The sequence below is a fragment of the Malaclemys terrapin genome, chromosome 12 (assembly GCF_027887155.1).
Source record: "Malaclemys terrapin pileata isolate rMalTer1 chromosome 12, rMalTer1.hap1, whole genome shotgun sequence".
In the NCBI taxonomy this organism is placed as follows: Eukaryota; Metazoa; Chordata; order Testudines; family Emydidae; genus Malaclemys; species Malaclemys terrapin.
Genome location: NC_071516.1, coordinates 47,838,836 through 47,862,039, shown reverse-complemented (window position 1 = coordinate 47,862,039; position 23,204 = coordinate 47,838,836). Strand labels below are relative to the sequence as shown.

General features: G+C 46.9%; 1 gene segment (V, D, J or C); it reads right to left on the bottom strand.

Moving 5' to 3' along the window:
* Positions 1 to 1,157: 1,157 nt before the first annotated feature.
* LOC128846518 (T-cell receptor alpha chain constant-like) overlaps positions 1,158 to 23,204 on the bottom strand; it is a 129,873-nt gene continuing 107,826 nt past the window's right edge. Inside the window, 4 exon segments of the C gene segment in view lie at positions 1,158 to 2,850; positions 3,519 to 3,626; positions 4,167 to 4,211; positions 5,951 to 6,229. Of these exon segments, the coding sequence occupies positions 3,520 to 3,626; positions 4,167 to 4,211; positions 5,951 to 6,229 (431 nt within the window).

The following is a 23,204-nucleotide window of genomic DNA, read 5'->3' as shown; positions in this document are numbered from 1 at the left end:
AGATCCGAGGGTGACGGGGGTCGGTGGTTCGCCTAGAGAGAAGGGCTGTGGTAGATTTCATGGGATTTAAGGCCAGACGGGAGCATTAGATCTTCTAGTCTGACCCCCTGTACGTCACAGTCCCCTACGTGGCAGGGAATTGTTTAGGTGAGTGATGCTCAGGTAAATCTGGTGCCCCATGCTGCAGAAGAAGGCGAACCTCCCCCAGGTCCCTGCCAGTCTGACCCAGGGCAAATTCCTTCCTGACCCCAAATCTGGTGACCTTGATCACGTGAACAAGATGCACCGGCCCAGCATCTAGAAAGAGGATTCTCTGTACCACTGCAGTGCCCTGGCCTGCCTTGCCTGGTGTCCCATCTCCAGCTGGGACCAATCCCTGATGCTTCAGAGGACAGTGTGTGTGTGTGTGTGGGGGGGGAAATCTGGAGTACATCTGGCCAACCGTGTATCAGCCAGCGACTGGCTGCAGCCCTGAAGCATGAGAATGGATGAGAGTCAGTGACTTAGTGCAGAGCTGCAGGAGTTATGAGTATGCTGAGAGGAGGGCAGGGAATTCTGTTCTCCCCATGGCCCCCAGTGGAATGGAGATGAAGAGGATGGTTGGGCAGAGGCTAGCTAGGAGCCGTCCCATGAGTACGTGATATCCTCGGGACCATTCCTGATAGCAGCTGGAAACCAGCAGAGCTGCTCACGCTGGCACGTGCTGCATCTCTTGCTGGAGAGGCAGTGTGGCTAGTGACTAGGACAGGCCCCGGAAGACCTGGGTTCTAGTCCTCACCTGTCGTTTCAATGTGGGCCATTTGCTTTGGCTGATAGTTTCAGCCAGTGCCCCTTAGAGGGGAAAGACCCCATATCCCATTCCTCACCCCTCTGAGCCAGCAAGTCCCTCAGCCGTGGGGATGGATTGGAACTGGCTAGAGGGGAGAACTCCCATACCCCATTCCCTGACCCCCCATCCTGCGCCGGAGAGAGGGGAAAGGCCTTGTATCCCATTCCTAATAATGGCCAACACTCAATGCTTGGGACGAAGATCAACCATCTTCTCACCCAAGCCCACCCATTGTCCATTAGGTGGAATTCCTCCCTGTATTTCCTCAGCCGGTTGTCTGAATAAATCCCCCAGGGCTAGACACACAAAACAGCAAGAGTTCTCACGCTCAGCCAAGTTCTTTAATAGCAGCCCAGGGCGGACCGGAAATGTGAGTACATGATCATCTCATCAATGCCATACAAAGAAGCTCGGCAGGAAATGAAAACAAATGATAAAATCTTTTCCAAAGCATAAACATGAGCAAATATCACATTTTAAAAATGTTTAAAATAGGGAGATACATTTTGAAAGTCAGGTTAACAGAGCTAAGGGACGGTATAAATGCAGATTGGAAAAATAAAAATGTAGGATCAGTCCTGAACTGGTATAAATTCATAGCGTTTACAGCATGAAAGACTAGTCTGATTTCCTGGCTATTACATCTCTCCTGCAATGAGCCCAGAACCTGTCTGTGACTAACGCACATCTTCCAGAATTGCTGTAACTGCATGAAAATCAGTGAGGTTGTGCTGACTTCTACCACCCGGGCATCTGGCCTCCAATTCTGCAGAGCAGGGATGGGTAGAGACTGCGGCATGGAGTCATTTGAATGAGTTTCTTCAAGTCACAGAGGCCAGATCAGACCATTCTGATCTAGCCCAACCTCCTGCATATAACACAATGAGAGAGTTTTGCCCACTGATCCCTGCTTTGAGCCCACGTCTAGGTGAACTCCAGCAGCCTTTTAGAAAGACATCCAGTCTCAAGTGAGGGAAATCCACACATGTCTAGTTAATGGTTAATTACCCTCACTGTTAATTTGCACTTTATTGCCAAGCTGAATTTGTTTAGCGTCAACTTCCACGCATCTGCCTTAAAGAACCCACTACTATCAGAAATGTGTTGGCTGGGTTTTCCAAGGAACTAGCTGCCTAAATGCTATTGAATTTCAAGTGGAGATGGAGGCCTCATTCCACTAGGCCGCTTTGAAAATCTCAGTGTGTGGCAGAGAGTGTAAAATTCAACCTAGGAGATTTTAATGCACAATTCCCATTGATTTCCAAGGAAAGCAGGAGCCCAAAGCCCTTAGGTGGCTTTGAAAATCTCAGCCTCATTCTCTGTGCTTCAATTTGCCCTTTTCAAAATAGGGTTAATGGTAAAGCTGGTTTGTTCTGCAGAAAATTTCAATGAAGACTAAAAAAATATTCACTTTTGTTGAAATTTGCACCGGAAAAAAATGCTTAAAGTTTAAACTTTTAAAAAAACCTTTACAAAAGTTGTTTTTGGTGTTTGACAACTTAGAACTGAAAATTTTCAGACAAATCTGAAAAATCTTATGGCCAAAAACTGTAAAAGAACAACAACAAACAAATGGAAAAATATTCAGTTTTTAGCCAAACATTTTGGGTTTCTGATGAAAATTTGAAGTTTTTTTTTCTAGGAAAATGGGGACTTTCTGCCAAAAAAATTGAAACCCCAATTTTCCATCAAAAAATGTTTTCACATACATTTGTTGACCAGCTCTAGTTAATAGGAATTCCTTGCCTCACACTGGGAGCTTGTGAGGAGAAATGTGTCAGTCTGTGGAGGGTGAAAGGAATGAGGGTCATGGAAAAACCAGGCTAGGTAGGTGAGATCCTTCTAAAACTCGCTAAATGGAAACACAGCCGATCATTATACATCAGGCCTAACTACAGAGGTGATATGGGGATCGTTCATTGTATTCGATTTCCTGCTGCAGGGGAAGGTGAAGAGATGACAGCAGGTCTCTGAAGAATTCCCATCTCTCCAGATTCCATCTGTCCTCTTTCCTTCCACTCCTGTAAAGAGAGCAGGATGAGAGGGTCAGTTCATTGTTTACAGTACGGTCAGGTCTGGAGACCCCAGCCAGGATGAAGAATTTCAGTGTGCTGGGTAGAGAACTAGGAATGGGAAGATAAACAGAGAGCGCGAGAGATGGATAGCTACTGGCAAGGAAAGCTGGATTGACAGATGTATGGATAGTGGGTATGATGGATAGATAGCTGTTTATGGGGTTGGATGGATAGAGGGGTGTGCTTGGGTATAGATAGATGTGTAGACAGTGGGAAGGAAAAATGGGTCAGCGGATAGATGGATAGTGAAAAGGATGGGTGGAGATGAATAAACAGATCCTGGGAAGGAAGGAGTGATAGAAAAGATGGATCCTTAGATAATACAAGTGCAAATGAAGGATAGAAGATAATAGGTAGACAGATGACAGATATTGAGAAAAATGGATTGATAGATAATAGAGACTATGAAGCCAGGATGGACAGATGATAGGAAGAGCGATACTGTGGAGGGAAGGATGGATAGATTGGACAGAGAGAAAGAGGGGAAGGTGGCTAGATAGCTACACAGATAGATGCTGCTGAGGAACGGATGGATGGAGAGAGAGATTAGAGGGTGAAGGAAGACTGGCTGGCTGGATTACACAGATCCCCGAAGCCTTCCCCATCCCACTCACTTTAGCTTTTCCACAGCCAGATGGTCAGTAGCAGGTTAACCGCCACTCCTTTCACAAAAACGATTCTCAGGCCCAGCAGCGTGAATGACAGGAGGTTCAGCTTCTCGTCTGTAAGATAACAGGAAAGCAAAGGTCACAAAAGATGAGACACACACGCTACGGCTTCTGATGTCTGCCTCACTCCTGGCGCTTACTCGGGGGTTAGATGCAGCTGGAAACTACAAGGAATGAGATGACATTGACCCTACCAGAGACTAGCTGATCCTGTTCACAGATGCTGGGATTTTCACAAGTTGGGTGCCCAACTCCCTTTGAAAGTCAGTCTCTAACTCCCTTCGGCCCACTTTGAAAGTCCCAGATGAAGCTCTTTGCCTCAGCAATTCCACGCAGCAGAGAATTCCACAGGTTAAAGGAGTGGTATCCCTAGCCTCTGTTTGCCAGAAGCTGGGATTGGGTGACAGGTTATCATCAAGTGATCCACGCCCTGTCTGTTCACTCCCTCTGGGGCACCTGGCATTGGCCACTGTCGGAAGACAGGACACTGGGCTAGATGGATCTTTGGTCTGACCCAGTCTGGCTGTTCTTATGGTCTTATGTAAGTGCTTCCTCTTATCAGTCCTAGCTTTATCCTGGACACTGCATCCATACCTGTCTCAAAATTGTCATGCATCTCTATCATCCCGCAGGTGTCACCTGTAAATAAAAATACCCATCAGCTATTAATAGAAATAATCAAAACAATTTAAATTACACAAGTATCTGTGTCTTTGTATTTAGCATGTTTCCAATGGCTGTGCTAAGGGGCCAGCTGAGAACAGGGCTCCAGCGCGCTAGGTGCTGTGCACACATGGGCTAAGGTTCAGAGTGTCACAGATTGTATGGCTAGAAGGAATATTAGATCATCTAGTCGGACCCCCTGCATAAGACAGCCAGAGAATTTCCCCAGGCACCCCTGCATTGATCCCAATCGTGTGTCTGAGTAAAGCATCTTCCAGACGGACCTCAGGCTTGGGCTGACCCAGCCAGAGCTGGAGAATCCAGCCCTCCCCTGGGGATTTTGTCCTAGGGCTTAGTCACCCCTGCTGCTAGAAAGTTGTGCCTCAGATCTCATCTCAGCTTCTCTGGCTTTAGCTTCCAGCATGGGGTCCTTGTTGTGCCTTTCTCAGCTGGGTGAAAGAGCCCTCCAGGACTCTGCGTGTTCCCCCTCTGACAGTACTCGGGCACTCTAACCAAGCCACCTTGACCTTCTTTGTGGGCAGAGAAACAGACTGAGCTCACTGCAAGGGATCTCCCAGCCTTTCCAATGATTTCTGTAGCTCTATTCCGCACCCTTTTGAAAGGCGGATGCCGGAGCTGGATGCAGTACTGGGCTCCCCCATGCTGTGTACACAGGTCAAGCCACCCCCCACCCGGCTGACTCACAACTCCTCTGTAACAGGGTGGCATGCTCCCTGGGTTGCCAAGGCTGGGGCCGAGCCCACCTGAGAGGTATCGGGAGTCAGGTGGAAGCACTAGGAGGGCCCAGCTCGGGGAAGGGCCAGAGGGAAATGCCTGTGGGAAGCCCCTCAGTCACTGGGGAAGAGCCTGGCTGCAGGAGAGGCCGAACGTTTTGTTTCTGGTAGAGTTTGGAAGGTCAGTTTGGAGAGTTGTGACCCCGGCAGGAGTGGGCTAACGACTGACCCAGCCAGAGGGCTGAGCCACCTGTCAAAGAAACCCCCACAGTGCTGCAGTGACCGTCACCGGGGCGGCGGGCCGCTAGCCCCGCCAGGAGCTGCCCCGCTGCACGTGGCTGCGAAGGGACGCCTCTGGGTGAGCAGGGCACTTGGTACCATGTCCGAGAGTGTATTAGCCCTTCTCGGTGCAGGGCCGCACTGGGAGCTGACGTTTGGTTGCTCGTCCGCTGTGACCCCATAATCCCTTTCAGCCTCGCTGCTCTCTGGGATACAGACCCTTGTTCTGTGGGGGTGGCCTGCGTTCCTAGATGTATAACTCTGCCTTCGGCTGTCTCAAAGCACGTTTTATCTGAATGGGCCGGCTGGCCAAGTGAACCAGGGTGCCCTGGCCGCCCCCTTGTTTACCACTCTGCCAATCTTTGGGTCACCCACAAATTTTAAGAACAGTGATTTTATATTTGCTTCCAGGTCATCGATTTAATGGCATCTTGCCTAGCACCGGTGCCTGTGGACCCCTACTAGAAACAATTCCATTCACTGATGATTCCCCATTGACTTCCAGCGGGACTTGGGTGGCTGACTCCTTTAGACAACTCTAACCAACATCAGCAATTACATCACAAGACCCATCATCCCTGCCACCAGCTCATCCATATCTCCCACATGTCAACAAGAACGGGTCATTTCATTGGTCACCACCAGCCAGGGCCCAGAGCCCAGCCTGCAGCCTAGAGATCACCTCCCCGCCCCCCCATTTACCTTCCTCGTCACTGTCGCCCAGCTCGAATGGTTTTGCTTTATGTTCAGCAAAGCAGTGAAGCGACTTCTCTTTTCTCCAAAGCACTGTCCCATAGCTCGCTTCCGTTTTTCCGCTGTCTGGGTTTTTCACCTGCACAATGGAGCCACTGACTTGTGTCAGAGCATTGTGTGAACTCCCAACTGAGATGTTCTCAGGGGCGAAGTCTGTGAAAAGGCAAGCTGAAAAATTTCCATCTTGGGACTTCAGTTGGTAGACAGAAGGGTCAGAGTCTGTGAGATCTGTGAACGAGAAAAATCACATGGCCGGGGGTCAGTAACCACAGTCCTTGCATGCCTCCTCATCTAAATCTGAAAACCAGGCCTCGCAGCGAGAGACTGAAGATAACCTCCTCTTGGATAGACTGGATTGGGCAAGGGGCAACTTCACCCCAGTCTACACAAGGAAGAGATTTCTGATAGTAGGCAGCCCTTTAATCTAGCAAAGGCTGAACAAAATCATAGATATTAGAAAGCCAGGCACTGTTCTAGTCTAGTCTGGCCTCATATATTACATGGACTGTAGGAGTTGACTGAATTAACTCCTGTTGGAACTAGCGCATGTCTTTCAAGAAAAAGAGCAACCTTGATTTCAAAATTTCTCCTCCTTACACCTATTTGAATACTAGTTGATAATTACCCTATAGACCTCATCACTTCAAGCTATGGACGTTTATGGTTTTTTTAATCTTTCCCCAAAGGTTAGACCCTCTAGCCAGCGGCTCAGTTGTCTGGCTTGTCTCTGCGTTCCCTTCATTATGGGTTTGGGATACTCAGAAAAGTCACTTTTTCACCCCCATTCTGTCCGGAATGTGTCCTGGTGTGCTGTGGTGTGGCAGTTCCACTCTCTGATCTCTGCTCATGGATGGCTAGGTTTCAGTTTTGGACTATTTGGGAGACAAGGATATGTCTTACGGAGGGAAAGATGGATGGAGAGAGAGAGAGAAACTGCAGAGGACATGATGGATGGATAAATATAGGGGAAATGATGGATGGATGGATGATTGGCTAGATATTGGAGGAGTGAGGATCAATGGGTAGATCTCAAAGAGGAAAGAATGGATATGGTTGGGCGGGTAGCTAGCTAGCTATCACCAGAGAAAGGCCAGGTAGATTCTTCATTAGTGTTACGGTTAATCATTATTTGCCTGACTCTGTGCTCCATACCCCAAACCCTTGACTAGCAGTAGCGGGGTGGGGGAGGTGCGTGGTGTTGGTGGTTGTTTCACTCCCTTTCTGACTGTGCAGTACTTTTGCAAATGGCTGATTGAGCAAATAACAATTGGAGGCTGGTTTTGCAGAGTGCAGCGCCTGTGACGTGTTTGTTTCTCAAGCTTACTCGGCGCGACCGGGGACTTTGTTCTAGCTCCGAAGGCCAATTTCCTGTAACCGCCCACAGAATTCACACCTCGCTCTGAGACTTTGCAGGTTGTTTTGGTAAATCGGTGCTATTAGAACCGCAGCCCATCGCCCCCATTTCCTGTTATTCTCTATGTCTAAGTGAACAGAGGGCTTGTTGGAGCTGCTGCGTACTGGTATCTCTGAGGTCCTTTATCTACAGAATGGGTGCAGGATGGACAGGGCTGGTCCAAACTGTACCAAACCTCCTGCCAACGGACCTCAACTTTCCACTGTCAGGGCTTTGCCTAGACGTCCCAGGGAAGTCCAGGGACCATTCAGTCCTGGAGCCGTCCCTTGGGAGGCCAGCCCCAGCGGTGACTCAGAGGTGAATGCCTGTTCAGTTGCAGCCTCGGACCATATTTGTTCCACGCAGGCCAGCGTAGAGAAAACTCAGCCAGAGGTGTGAGGATCGGTATCTGATTGCCCATCCTCCCCAAGCCAGCTATTCCCTCAGCCTCGCGCTGGATTGCTACGAGTGTCCTAGAAGTGAAAGGCATCAGATCCTATCCCCTGACCCCACCGGTCCCTCTGGCTGGGAATCAGTGCCCCAATTCCATTCCCCCAACTTTCCTGAGACAGCCGGTCCCCCTGACCTGGGACTGGATTCCAACTACCCCCTCCCAGCTAGGAAAAGCCCCATATCCCATCCCAGATCCGGGCCAATTGAAACCAGCACCCCCTAGAGACGAAAGGCCCTATATCCCATTCCCTGCCCCATTGAGCCATCCACTGTACATGGATTTTGCACAAAGATGTATACTAGGAACATATCACCTCACTTACTAGCATTTATTGTTAGTTTGGTCCCACTCCCAAAAGTGATTTTGTTATTTCCTCCATCATTCACACTCAGGGAAATGGCATTGCAAGAACAATCCCACGCCCTACCCCAAACCGTTAAAGGGCTGACATCCGCCTGGGGCACAGTTAAACTAGAGCTGGGCAAATCACAGAATTATTTTTTTGTGGGGGGGGGATTCATTGGTCATTTTGAAAAGTCAACCCAAAAATGGTTCGTTTGGGGTCAGACTGGAAATGAAAAGTTTTGGTGAGTGGAAGAGTTAAAAAAAAATTGGGGTTAAACTAAATGTTTCACTTGGACAAAACTGAAATGTTTTATTTCAATTTTGCCAAGTATCGGGGGGTGGCCGTGTTAGTCTGTATCCACAAAAACAATGAGGAGTCCAGTGGCACTTTAAAGACTAATAGATTTCTTTGGGCATAAGCTTTTGTGGGTAAAAAACCCACTTCTTCAGATGCATGGAGTGAAAATTACAGCTGTAGGCATAAATATAATATATTTATCTATAACACTAGTTCTCCATTCGTAAGGTAACTCCCTTCTCTTCATGTGTCAGTATATAATGCCTGCATCTAATTTTCACTCCATGCATCTGAAGAAGTGGGTGTTTTACCCACGAAAGCTTATGCCCAAATAAATCTGTTAGTCTTTAAAGTGCCACTGGACTCCTCGTAGTTTTTATTTTGACCACTTTTTAAAATGTTTTTTGAATTTATTTAAATAAAATTAAATTAAACATTGAAGCAAAGTTCTTTCAGATTCAATAGTCAATTCATTTCAAAGACGTTGAAATGAAACACTGGGTTTTTTTCCTTCAGTTTTGGGTGGTTTTTTCTTTTTCCAAAGAACCATTTGGCACAATTGACAAACTCACGAAATGCTAAGCACTGTTGCAGACTCTGCAATTTCTACCGAAAAAAGTTTCAGAAGAATTTCTCCCCGCTCTGAGTGCGTTAACAATTGATGCAGAAAGAAATTTAGTGTCCCCTCATTTCTTGTATCCACTCCGCCCCCCGATTTTCTGTGCTTTAGAATCTGAAGTCATCAGAATGCTGCATTTGTGACCTCATAGTGTGGCGTGATGGAAGTGATTCTAATGGCACAACATCAGCGTTGTAACCTAACTGTTAAGTTCCTATCTGGCGCCCTGCACCGTAGTAGCCGCGCTGCTCAGACGAGTGCTCCTCCCACACCACTCAGCGGTATTCCCACTCCGGGGGAAACTGAGGCTCAGCTCTTGTGTGGCTGGATTTTCAAAGGAGCACAAAGGGAGTTAGGCATAACTAACCCCATTGGCATTCACTAGGATTTGGTGCCTAAATCTCTTTTAAATTCCCGGAGAAAGTGACTTGCCCACAGTGAGCCTGTGGCAGTGTTAAGAACTGGCCACAAGTCTTTGGGGTGCTATTTCCCCATCAGACCCAGTGTCCATATAGCTCAGGGCCTGCTGCTTCCCAGGGAGATACAAGGGTCTCTGCAGTGGGCTGTCATGGCTGGATCATTATACGTATTGATACCGGGTGTTAAGTCCCTTTATGCTTTTCAAAATACCTTTAAAAATCTGGCCCTTATGAGACAATTTTCCCACAGCAGAAGTTTCTTCCTAAGGAATTTGTTAAACTCACGGGGGAGGGGAGATTCCTTGGAGGTAACTTTACATACATGCACAGGCTGAGAGTTTCAACTTCCATAGAGTTGGGACCCGGGTGCCTAACTCCCTTAGGCTACATGCACACAAAGGACTCCTAGTGTGGACGCAGCAGACATTAGCAAAGGTGTGCTTTGCCCCAGTGTAGCCAACCCCCCCTCTGAGAGGGACAAGCTCGGTCAGGAAAAGTGCAGCTTTGCTAGTCTAACCGCATCTAAACTAGGGACTTCGGCCAGCCCAGGGATCATAGCTGGTCACGCCCCGAACCAACAGCGCTGGGCCAGCCCAAGGCTGCAGTGTGTACCTGGCCTCTGGCTCCCCAGCCATACATTAAAGGCAGGAAGGGATCAGGAAATCATCTAGCTGCTCTGTATAACACAGGCCAGAGAACCCCACTCAGGGACGCCTCCATCAAGCAAAACAACGTCATCCCCTTTGGGAACAAAGATTTGAGCTGGTACAACATCGCCCATCTTTTTTTGAATTGCTTTTCAATGAAATGAAAATATTTAAGCAATAAAGTTCTGCTTTCGTTGACAAACGTTGGCATGTTTGTTGAAGAGCCATAAACCTGAAAACAGTTTGGGTTTTTTTTTTGCGTTGTTTGTTGTGGCAAAATCCCAAAACTGTTTGTTTTCAATTAACCACATTGGGTGGCCCAAACCAAAGCCAATTGCGGAGGGGGGGGGGGGGGGGGGGTTCAATGGAAACAAAAAGTTTCTGAAAAATATTTAGATGAAGTTTAAAAAAATTGTTGAAACTTTTTTTTTTAAACAGGGACGGGAGGAAAAACCCACTTCCTGACCAGCTCTAAAGAATATACTTCCCAAGCAGTGCCCAAAAGCTCCACTTAGTGAAGTGGGGGGGGGGGCAGGGGGGAGAGAAAATGCACATCAAATAGAAGATTTTTAGGTTGATCTAGAAAAGTCAAAAGAATTTTTTGGCCTAGATTTGGCTGCTTCAGGAGCTGGACACCTCATTCACATTAAAATCCCTGGTCAGAAAAGAGATGATTTTACAAATCTCGGCCTTAATGACTATTTTAATTAGGAAACTTACTTGGAAGCACTAAGAGTTCTGTTCCAGCTCCAAAGGTCACCGTCCTAGAGCCGGTATTCCCACCCCCGTCTGAACTATTACAAATACTCTCCTCCGAGAATGAGTCAGAGAAACCACTCAGGGAAACTCTCCTTTTCAGAGAGACTTCAGGATGAATGTGGTGGTTTCTCTGACTGTTCTCTCAATCCAGGTGCTTACATGGGTTCCCACTTCATAGTATCTGGCCCCTCATAAAGTGGAATGGAGTTGATCCTCACAGACACCTGAGTGGTAGTGACTTCAGTTTCATCAATTTCTCTATCATTGCACTCTGGTTCCATCCTACGCTTTTCATAGCCTGCCTCTCTGGGTCATACTCACCTGGGTTGACCCTCCGCCTACTCCCTCTTTTGAATGTGAGCTTTTCATTTCCCCACCATCATTCACACCCCAGCAAAGGCCTTTACAAGCATCCAAAACTGCACTTACATATTCCAGTGTTTCTGCCCCAAATTACATGTTCTTAGTGCCAAAGTAGGAACCAGTTTAGGTACAGTAGCTGAAATTTTTCATTCAAAATATTTTAGTTATTTGGCCATTTCATGAAAATGGATATTTGCCCCCTTCTCAAAATGATTCCCCCGCCCCCATTTTTCAAAAAAAAAAAAAAATCAGTTTAAAATTTTACTAGGTCGTCCCCTCCCCTTCCCCCCCCCCCCCCGCAGTTTTCGTTCTGACGTTTCAGTTTTCATCCAACGTGTAAAATTCCCTTTACCAATTTGGAAACATGCTGGAAAGAAGTTGTTTTCTACACTTTCCAGTTTTGAAAACATTGTTTAAAATCTCCATGGATAAACTGTGCTCGCTCTATCTACCCTCAATCATTCAGCTCTGGTTCCAGCAGAGAGTTCTCCTAGTCTGCCTTTCTCATTTCATCTTTGTGGCTTGACCGCCAGCGTGGTTCCACTTCCAGATAGAACCCGAGAGCCTCCACCTCTGTATTCCACACTCCAGAGGAGCTTCCCCAGACCTAGTTCCATTTCCCGTAGTTTAGCCCTTGGTTACTTCCTTCTATGGATACCAAGTGGAGGTGCTTGAAACTTTTCTTTGCTACCTCTCTTCCCCCATTAAATATGCCTGATTTTCAAACTTGGAAACACTGCCCTAGATTTTTTTTCAACCTGTCAGGGATGGTCTAGACCAGTGATTCCCAAACTTGTTCCGCTGCTTGGGTAGGGAAAACCCCTAGCGGGCCGGGCCGGATTATTTACCTGCCACGTCTGAAGGTCGGCTGATCACAGCTCCCACTGGCTGTGGTTTGCTGCTCCAGGCCAATGGGGGCGGTGGGAAGCGGCGCGGGCCGAGGGATGTGCTGGCCGCTGCTTCCCGCCGCCCCCATTGGCCTGGAGCAGGGAACCGCGGCCAGTGGGAGCCGCGATCAGCAAAACCTGCCAACACGGCAGGTAAACAAACCAGCCCAGCCTGCCAGGGGCTTTCCCTGCACAAGTGGCGGAACAAGTTTGGGAACCACTGGTCTAGATAATACCATGAGTGCAGGGGACTGGTCTAGATGACCACACTTTAGCTCTTCATTAGCAATTCTTTGAGTGTAAGAAAACCTCTATACTTCCAAAGTGCATTTTTGTCACATGGCTGTTGTTGGTTTTTTCCCCATAGCAAAAATTTGTACTTTGGAGCATTTTCCATTTTGGAGGAAAAATCCATTCTCTTCTATTTTGGTAGGATTGTGAAGATGTATTATGTTAAGCACGTCACACTGTCCTCCTACCTCCTTCTCCCCTGCCCTGTCCTCCTCACCCCCTTCCCTTCCCTTTTCCTTTCATTTGGCTGATTCCCTCCTCACTAAATTCAACTCAAAAATCGTGGCACTAACATGCCATGTCCTGCCATCCCCTTGTTCACTCTGACCCCTTCCCTCACCCTGGGCCTGTCTGTCTATTTCAATTGTCCACTCCTCGGGGCAGGGACTGGCAGCGTCCGTGTCTGTACAGCACCTAGCGCAACGGGGCCCCTTTCTGGGCTGGGCCTCAGGCACTAATGTCATAAACATGATGAATAGTAACATAGGGGGGAATGTTTATTCTTACCTGGCCTTAAACCTACATGGGAAGCTGCTTCAAAACAAACAGAATCCAGGCTAAACAAAAACATCAAACCCTTGGTGGGGGATAGGGGGAGGAAAACTTACCCGGAGTCACTAGAACTTTGGTCCCCATTCCAAATATGAGTTTTCCTAGCCCCTCATTACTCACACTGTGACACCAGCCTCTACAAAATGAGTGGTGACTCTCAACTCCTGCTCATCTCGGGTACGAAGTGGAGAAGCTTGTGAAATGTTCTCCCAGTGAAGGGCTGGGAAATCCCATTGGACAAAACAATTTAACACATCTCTGGGGAACCAGGTGGGTGGGGAAAATCCAGCGATAGCTAAGAACTGGAGGCTGGGATTGGCTGACCCAGTAATCCCTTATTCTTCTCTCACATTTGTCATTCTGGAATTTGTAGGACGACATGAAGAGAAATAAGTGACAGGTTTCAGAGTAACAGCCGTGTTAGTCTGTATCCGCAAAAAGAAGAACAGGAGTACTTGTGGCACCTTAGAGACTAACAAATTTATTAGAGCATAAGCTTTCGTGGACTACAGCCCACTTCTTCGGATGCATATAGAATGGAACATATATTGAGGAGATATATATACACACATACAGAGAGCATAACTCCCACCTGTTTATGCTCTCTGTATGTGTGTATATATATCTCCTCAATATATGTTCCATTCTATATGCATCCGAAGAAGTGGGCTGTAGTCCACGAAAGCTTATGCTCTAATAAATTTGTTAGTCTCTAAGGTGCCACAAGTACTCCTGTTCTTCTTTTTGAGAAATAAGTGAGGGTTCTAAGGCCTTGGTGGGTCAGCTAGTGCATTTCCAAACCATGCATGTGTCTCTGTCTGTCTGTCTGTCTACCACAGGGCTTTGCGTTGGTGCCTGTCACTATAGAATTGGGCATCTTCCAAGCTTGCATAGATACTAAGTGAGGTCCCTACCGCATATGGCAAGGAAAAATATTGTTAGAGTGGATTTCAGCTAAATATGACCTACCAGCCCTCTGTGGTACTATGGTGAGGAGAGGGGTACAGACGCTGAATAGACTAGATTCCAACCCATTATACTCCAGTACAATTTACATATGGTTTATAAAAGTTAAAGCAATGACTGATAGGTATTTATTGAATGGTTAATCAACTGTTCCTACACCAGGGATTGGCAACCTTTGGCACGCTGCTCACCAGCGTAAGCACCCTGGCTGGCCGGGCCAGTTTGTTTACCTGCCGCGTTGGCAGGTTCGGCCAATCCCAGTTCCCACTGGCCGAGGTTCGCCACTCCAGGCCAATGGGGGCGGCAGGAAGCGGCGCGGGCCGAGGGATGTGCTGGCCGCCACTTCCCGCCGCTCCCATTGGCCTGGAGCAGCAAACCATGACCAGTGGGAGATGTGATTGGGCGAACCTGCTGATGTGGCAGTAAACTAACCAGCCCGGCCCGCCAGGGTGCTTACCCTGGTGAGCACGTGCCAAAGGTTGCCAGTGCCTGTCCTAGACTGTTAAAGAATCCAAGAAGTCAGTAACTAGCACATAACCATGGATTATACCTTTCTTTAGCACCTTCTACTGATGAATTATAATTGTTCATAGTACATACGAATCGTGCCTTTGACAGGCTCATAAAACCGAATAACCGATTATTGACCCTGTCTACATGATTTATAAATATAGCCTTAATATACCCATTTTGATTGGTCATTTTAGGTTCATAATGGGAGTTATCCAAATTCCATTTTGAAACTGACAGGTAGTTTCGAAATGTCCAGGTTTTGAAAACTGTTTTTTAAAGTTCATGGCTAATCGATGCGGTATCTATCCATCCTCCTTTCCATCCATAGATCTATCGATTTGCCATGAAAACCTACCACAAAATACCGAGACACTGCAGTTCAGTTCCATCATGTATCCTCCACACTGTGATTGATATTTTCAAAGTTAGGCAGCCAACTTCCACTGAATTTCAATGAGAATTGGTTGCCTCTCTCCCTGAAGCCTTTTTCCTTTCGTCCTTGTGCCATACTCACATGGGTTCACCATCAGCTTGGTCCCCTTTCCAAACGTGAGCTTATCTCTGTAACTCTCACAACCCAGGAAACCTTTACAAGAACCTTCTTCACGGTGCTGACCTTACCTAACCCTCTGCTTGCTCTTAAGCTTTTACGGAATGTTTCCTACTGTTTCCAGCTGAGGTTCCAATGTGTCCATTTGGACCCTCTTTGATTTCAAAACCTGACAGGAACTGGAGCTGGAAAAGTTCCAGCTAGGCCCATACCCCTGCTCTTGGCTGGTCCATCACCCTACTTGCTAATGTATTAAAGGGTGAGGATGGTCTTGTGTTTGGGATGGGAGTCGGGAAATCTTGGTTCCCTTCCCAGCTGTACCACAGACTCCTTTAAGCTGACATTTTCAAAGCTGCCTAGGGGATTTGGACACCCAGTCTCCCCAATGCCCAGGCCAGCTCCCCGATGGCTAAAGGAGGTGGAGAAGGGATGGATGGTCCTTTGGTTAAAGCAGCACAGAGAAGTCAACTTACTCGGGGTAACAAGAAGTTTGGTCCCAGTTCCAAATATGACTTTTCCATAGCCTTGTGTTTTCACACTGTGATGCCAGCCTCTACAAAATGGGAGGGTGACTGTCTCAACTCAGTCTGATTTTTTTTTCAGGTGACATGAAATTTGTAGAACTATTTCGTTTAGACTGAGAAATCACATTACTAATTTATTAAAAGAACTGAAGAAATCCCTGGGGAAATCTCCTGTCAAGAATCCAATATTTACCCAGAGATTGGAGTTTGACTGGGTGATTTACTAACTCTGAATCTTGTAAATCTAGGAATTACATGATCATGTGAAAAGATTCTGGGTAAAATTTTCAGATGCGCTGGAGTGAGTTAGGAGCCAAAGTCCCATTTTCAGAAGTGACATGAGATTTAAAGGTATTTAGGCACCGAGTGGAATTTTCAACAACCCGTTGGCACCTAACACCCATTAACGTCAATAGACATTAAGTGTCTAGGTGTTTTTGAAAAATCCAACTCAGCACCTTTGGCCAGATGGTCAAAGATATTTAGAAGCCCAAAGATGCGGATAGGCACCTAGTGGGATTTTCAAAAGTGTCAAACCGAGTAAGGTTCCTAACTCCCATTGAATTCCTATCTGCATCTTTAGGCACCAAAATACCTAGGAAAATACCTCCATTAGGAGGCCAACTTTTGTTGAAAGTCAATGGGTCTTAGGCTTCTAACTCACAAAGGATTTTTTTCCCCCTTAGCCTCCTGAGTCACTCGAAGATGGGACCCAAAGTCATTCATTTGAAAATTTTACTCCCTCTCAATAAATGCGAGGGTTCATGCCCAGGTGGGTCACCTAATATAATCTCCAGGCCTCAAGGTCCTATCCAGCTGTACCCTTCCCTCTGTATATGTACACGTCTAGTTACCCAGACCCATCTGTTTAATATGTTTTCTTTCTTTCTCTCATTGGGCAGCACTGCTGTATTGATCTATCCCCATGCAAACCTCTTCCTAACCCTCTGTCTAGCTTTCTAGCTTTCCATCTGCAGGATCACTTAGGTATCTCTCTCTAGTCCATGGAACATGAATCATTATCTTCTGCAGCCATCACACACACTCTTGTTCTGCCCTTATCATTTCATCGCTATTTTATACTCACCTGGCTTGACTGTCAGCCTGGTCCCCTTTCCAAACGTGAGCTTATATCCCCCACCTCCATAATTCACACAACCCAGGAAGCCTTTACAAGAACATCTGTGACTGGGCTGATGTCTGACATGATTCTGCCCTCAGTTAGGGTTTCCAGAACATTGCCTGCTTTGGACACCAGGTCTATAAGTCCATTTCTAACTGGATTTCCCCATGTGTCCATGATGGACCCCTTCTCTGCCACCATCGCATGGGAATTGGAGATGGAAAAGATGCATCTAGTTCCATCCCCAGGGATTCCTAGGTCTCACTTAGTCTGTATGTGCTACAGCTAATGAAGTAAAGGGAAAGGCTGTTTTTGGTTTTTTGGTTTTGGCTGGGCTGGTACAAAAGAGATCTGCCTTCAAATCCCAGCTTTGCCGTCACAGACTCTGTGTGACCTTGGTCAAGTTATTTAAGCTGACATTGTCAAAGCTGTCTGGGCAACCTGGGTGCCCCATGAAAGCTGGCTCACCCCCTCACTGGTGTTATATTCGCAACATGCATGCAAGGAAGTTAGAGTAGTTTATAGTTTTATCTTTCTGGAAGATTGCAAAGTAACACTGCTTTATCTCTTAGACTCCACAACTCTCATTATCAAGAACCAAAACCAGTGAGAGACAAAGCAGGCTTCTCCCTAAGGCAGAGAGGAACATCTCACCCCACCTTGCTCTGGGCTGGTTCTTCGCAAAATAACTGCTGAGGATCGTGCACTTCCCTCTGAGCCCCCTAACCTGCAAGCAGCCCCTTGGAATTGAAAGGGAAAGCCTGTCATTTTAGCACCGTTTCTCAGTACACCACACTTGTCTAGGAGGGGTGGTTGGCTTTGCTGCTGAAGCAGCATTAGGCAAATCAAACTCACCGGGGGCAACAAGAAGCTTGGTCCCAGTTCCAAATGCGACTGCCCACGCTCCCTGATTATTCACACGGTGACACAAGCCTCTACGAAATGCAGGCAACGGTCCCTTTACCAGGTCGTACAAAACAGGTCAGAGGACTGGGGAATGATTTCCCAGAGGAAGTGATGGGGAGGATTGTAAAAGGTCCCTGGTGAATATTATGGGAACAACAGACCATTGGCACATGGATGGGGAAAGACCTGCCCAGCTCTTTCATCCCTGACTTCTGTAACTCTAGGATGTATGTGATGACCTGAGAGATTCTAGCAATACATAGGAGGGTTACAAGTAGTGCATTCCCCAGGTAATATTTATCTATATCATGAAAACCAGCCACAAAATAAGAAGCGCTGCGTTCCAGTTCCATCATGCACTCTCCACATTCTGCTTTTGTGGATTTATCCGTGTCCTGCTCACCTGAGCTGACCCTTAGCTACGTCCGCATCCAAACGGCAGCTGATCTGCTCCAAACTCCACACAGGCCAGGAAACCTTCACAAGCTTTCCTGACTGCGGTGCTCTTGCCTACGATTCCGCTTGCAATTCGCTTTTCTGGATTATTTACTATTTCCCGAATGTCTCGTGCCATGGAAACCATGGGGATGTTTCCAGAGCTGCCTTTCAGATTTGGATGCTCAATTCCCGTGAATTGTAATGACCCCTGAGTGTACAAATCCTTTATACAACTGTGAGTATCTCGGCTCTGATCAACAAGCCTGTCTCTGACTGGCCCTCCCATGTGTCCATTATGAATCCTTTTTGCTTCAGAACCTCAGGAGAGCTAGAGATGGAGACGGTCCCGTCTAGTCCAATCTACAGGCGCTACAGTCCACAGCCTCCCCCCAACCTAGCTCTATGCCCCAGCTGCCATCCCTCTCTTAACTGCACCTCAGACCAGACAAAGGTGCCAAATACTCTGTATTGGGCAGTGATGCCAATTACAGATCAGCGATGCTTGAGTATTACGGGGTTATACCCCCTCTAAATATTTTAGTTTGTACATACATTAACTGTTGATGTCCTCATTATCCAAATAGATATAAAGATCTCCTTATTTAACATCCTGCTAAACTCCCTTCAGTGATATTTTCTGGCAAGAAGTTCCATGGTTTTAAATTTTCCACTCATTATTTGACATCCCTGTGTCACTGTATAATATCTGTCCTTTCTGATACCTATCCATCCCTGACCCCATCCTTCCGGCTACAATCGATCCTCACAATGGTGTCTCATCGTTTTGGGAAGCTAGTCCTTCTGTCACCATTATGAAAATGTTCATCCTCAATTTATTTTATCCCAGCTCCCCAAACAAACTATCTTCCCCCTTTGAGATGAGGAATATGAGATTGTATGTAGCTCACTCACTTGGTCTCACTGTCAACTGTGTTCCTCTCCCAAAGGTGAGCTTGTTTATAGATGTCCCAAAACTCACCCAGTGGTGGATGCTATAACGCAAACCCATCACTGCACACGTCAACACAAACCCCTTCTCGCTTTCTTTTCAGCTCAGTTGTCCATAGGATCCCAAGTTTAGCTTGGGGTCCTAACGGTACTTTAACACCCTTGGATTGCAAAGTACCTCAGGGACTGTTTTTTGGATCTGTGTTTGTACAGCGCCTAGCACAGGCAGCTCCTCCTCTTTCCCGGGCTACGGTAGCAGAAACAGCCAATAATAACTCAGACTGTACGTAGACCGCACAATGCTGTTCAAAATAAAAATGGCTTATTGGTGAATTTCTGCTACCGCAATGGCTGGTCTTTTCTGTTCTCTCAGGTCCATCTATCTACAGATGTGTGGGATTTCTGGCTGCCTCGCAAGCCTTCATACAGTGATGCTCACAACGGTGCGGTGACGAAGGAGAAATATTATTCTGAGGCACTGAGTCACAGAGAATAAATGACTGGCCCAAAGTTACAAAGTGAGTCAGCCACGGGGGCAGGAATGGAACCCAGGAGTCCTGTCTCACCCGGCAGTATTTTAACGACTTCCAGCATGGACAGTCTACACTTGGTTGTCAGGGGTACCTGCCTCTGGTGCAGGCCTAGCCTAGACCGGAGCGGAGCTCCCTTATAAATATTAGCCCAGTGGTTCGGGTAATAGCCTAGGATGTCGGAGACCCACGTCCAATTCCCTTCTCTGCCTGGTGTGGAGACGGGATTTGTTCCCAGCTCTCACCTTGCAGGAGAATGCTGTAGCCACTGGGCTATGGGAGAGAGTGGGGCGAGGATCTCTCATTCTCTCCGGTTGAATCTGTTCCACTTTTTATAGCTAGTTAAGTCACTGGAGCAGGGGCTTGAACGCAGGTCTCAGACATCCACACCCTAACCCCTGGGCTATTGCCACACAAGCTGGGTGAGGTTAGAGCTTGTATTGGCCCAACTCCCGCTGGGGAGAGAGGCAGGTTTCAAGCTACACCGAGCTCTTCTTCAGGTCTGGGAAAGGTACTCAGAGCAGCACAGCTAACTCCAAGGTGGAACAGACGGTTTTGCATAAGTGGATAGTCACTGGGCCAGATGTAGAGTGAGACTGACTATCCACAGTCCATTCATAGGCCCGTCCATAGTCATTCATGATGACAGTGGCCACTGTCAGAGAAAAGAGACTGGGGCAGATAGACCCCAGGTCTGCTCCAGTCTGGCAAGGCTCTCAGTCACTGTCTAGCCCTTCCTTCTGCCACCGACCCCTCTAATGGCTCGTGGTGTAGGGCCAGAGACTCAGAAGGCCTCAGTCGGCACAGCTCCTTTGAGGTCAATGGAGCTGCACCAATTCATACCAGCTGCGGGGCTGGCCCTGACCTACAGCTTTACTCCCACCAGGGCCAAAACACAACAGGCTCACGGAGAAAGCACTTCCCAAAACTCCAAGGCAGATTAAACAAAACAAGTCACTTGGGAACGCCGAACGTACCTGGAGAAACCACAAGTTTAGTCCCAGCTCCAAAGAGGAGCTTATCGAATCCCCCGGGCCTCACTGTGACACAAGTCTCTACAAAATGGTGGGGCGGGGGATAGCTCCCTGGACTGGGTGTGGAGCTCTGTCCGTGCACAGGAGGTATTGAGCAGTGGAATGACCCACCAAGGGAAGGGGATGGAAGCCCCATTCCCTAGGACAGGTAAATCTGGCTCTCTGTTCTTGCACTTCTCTCATTATCTATCCTTTTGTCCACAGTGTCTATGCCCTTTATTTCATCTGCATTATCTGTCTGTCCTTCCAACTGGGGTATCCTTCATCACAGTATCTCTATCCATCTGTCTGTCTCGGTACACATATGACCCTTGTTCCCATGATGTCGGAGCACCTGGGGAGTCTATTCCATCCCTTGTCATTTAAAAAGACTTCTTACTTTTTTACTCAGTTTCACACCATTATTCCAGACCCTCCAACAAATTAAACACCCCTCTCTGGTGTCTGCGCCCTGCATATTAACCCATATTCCTCATCTTACTTCTCACTTACTGGGTTCCACCTTCACCTGGGTGCCACTCCCAAACGTGAGTCTGGTTCCTGAGCCTCCTAGTTCACACAGTGATTTTGGATGCAACCAAAACTCCACTTCCTTGCTTTTCTCCACTGAATTCCTCTTAGCAATTCGGCTAATGTCCAAGCTCCAGCTACGTGTGTGTATATACACTTACAGCTATATATAAAGAGAATATATGTGTAATCTCTCTCACACACACACACACAAATATTACTGTAACACACTTAGAGGCCCAAACCAAAACCAGAAGCGCAGCATGCTAGGAGCTGTACAAACTGAAGAAGAGACAGCCTCTGCCCCAAAGATCCTACAGTGGAAATAGACATGAAAGTATCCTATTCTGAATTTGTAGAGGAGGAGCTGAAGCACCAGGAATGATTTGTCCCAGATCACACAGGGAGACACTGGCAGAATTGGAAAGAAACCCCAGTTATTCTCAGTCCCTAGCCACTGCCTTAATTACAAGGCAATGACCACTTTCCAGAATAAAAATCTATGCAGGGCTAAGAAAACAAAATTGATTTCCTTATTAGAGCTGGTTGGAAAAAATTCTGCCAAGCTTCCCTTCAAAGGAAAACTGAATTTTCAACTGAATGAAAACCTTCATGGAAGCTGCCTGCTTTGCTCAGTTATTTTATCTATTTAATTATTTATGTATCACTCTTCTTTGGAAAACCCAAAGAACTTGAAAATCAAAAATTGTTGGGTGAAAACTGAAAACTTTCAGCTGAATATTTTTGGTTTTCAGTTGCTGGCAACAGAGGAATTATTGGTATTTAGGATTTTTCCACTAAAAAGTTGACCTTTTCTGATGCAAATTCCAATGAGAACCAAAAAAACTGTGGTTTTTGTTGAAAATTTTCATGAAAAATATCCTTCAATTTTCTGACCACCTCTAATTATTACTGGATTTCTCAAACCCGCCAATGAACATCACTAGGGCGTCTTCGGGTCTAGTGTAAATCAACATAGCTCCATCCTCAAGTGCGAGTCAATGTACCCCGATTTACGCCAATGGGGGAATTGCCCTGCGTGCCTGTATATAATTCTATTCTTCATGAAGTTGACAAACCAGTTTAACCCCCCACCCCCCGGGGCATTCAACATACCTGGCGATACAAGAAGTTTGGTCCCTGCTCCAAATGTGAGTTTGCTGTAACCCCCCGTGTTCACACCCTGACACGAGGCACTACAAAATGGTATGTGGGGGAAGCAAACCGTCCTGGGAGACCAGTTAGGGCAATACACAGAAAGTATTGGTTTGCGGATGGTATCTCATAGGAAGTGAATGGAATTCCTGACACTTGGGTTATTTAAAATAATTGTTCCACTTTATCTGTCTATCTAATCTCCATTTGCTCTAACGATGCCCATCAGACACGACGGTGATGGAAATCAATGGAGCAAAGATGAAAGCTTGGATGCCAATTAGACAACAAGCTACATTTCACTGACACCGTCACTGGTACAACACCAAACATACATTCACTAGTGTGTTGCCACCCTACATTGCCCTTCAAACTCACTGGGAATCCAGCTGCCCTAGCCACGGTCCAAACAAATAAAACGCTGGCCTCTCACTTGGTTTGACAAGAAGCCTGGTCCCTTTCCCGAAGCTGAGTTCGTAGCTGTTGATGTTCACACAGTGATTTCTGGTACAACAAGAACGTGCTCAGAATTGTCCACCGGCCCCTTATCTCGTTCTTTCTACCACTTTAGCCACCTACCTCTTTCTATCGATCATTGTCTGTGCCGCTATTTGTCCTTCAGTCCATCACTCATTCTCCTTTAATTGGGCCGCTTTTCTGGCCCTTTCATGCTCTCAGTATTTATCACTTAGTAAATACCGTGGCAACCACCACATAGGTCTGTCCGTCTTTTCTGTCTCTCTTCGCTGCCCATTTCCAGTCCATGGCTACCACACTGGATATCTGCTGACAGCCACATTCTAATTCTTCACATTCCATCAGCGGGAGCAGGTGGAATAATAGCTATGACTAATGTATTAATTACACTTTTCCCATCACTTAGCAGTGCATATTGCTGCAAACAGACGTTTCCCAGCACTGTGGCTGGATTGATAATTATCAATTAAAACAGATGAGATTTCCCCCCGTTAATCAGTGC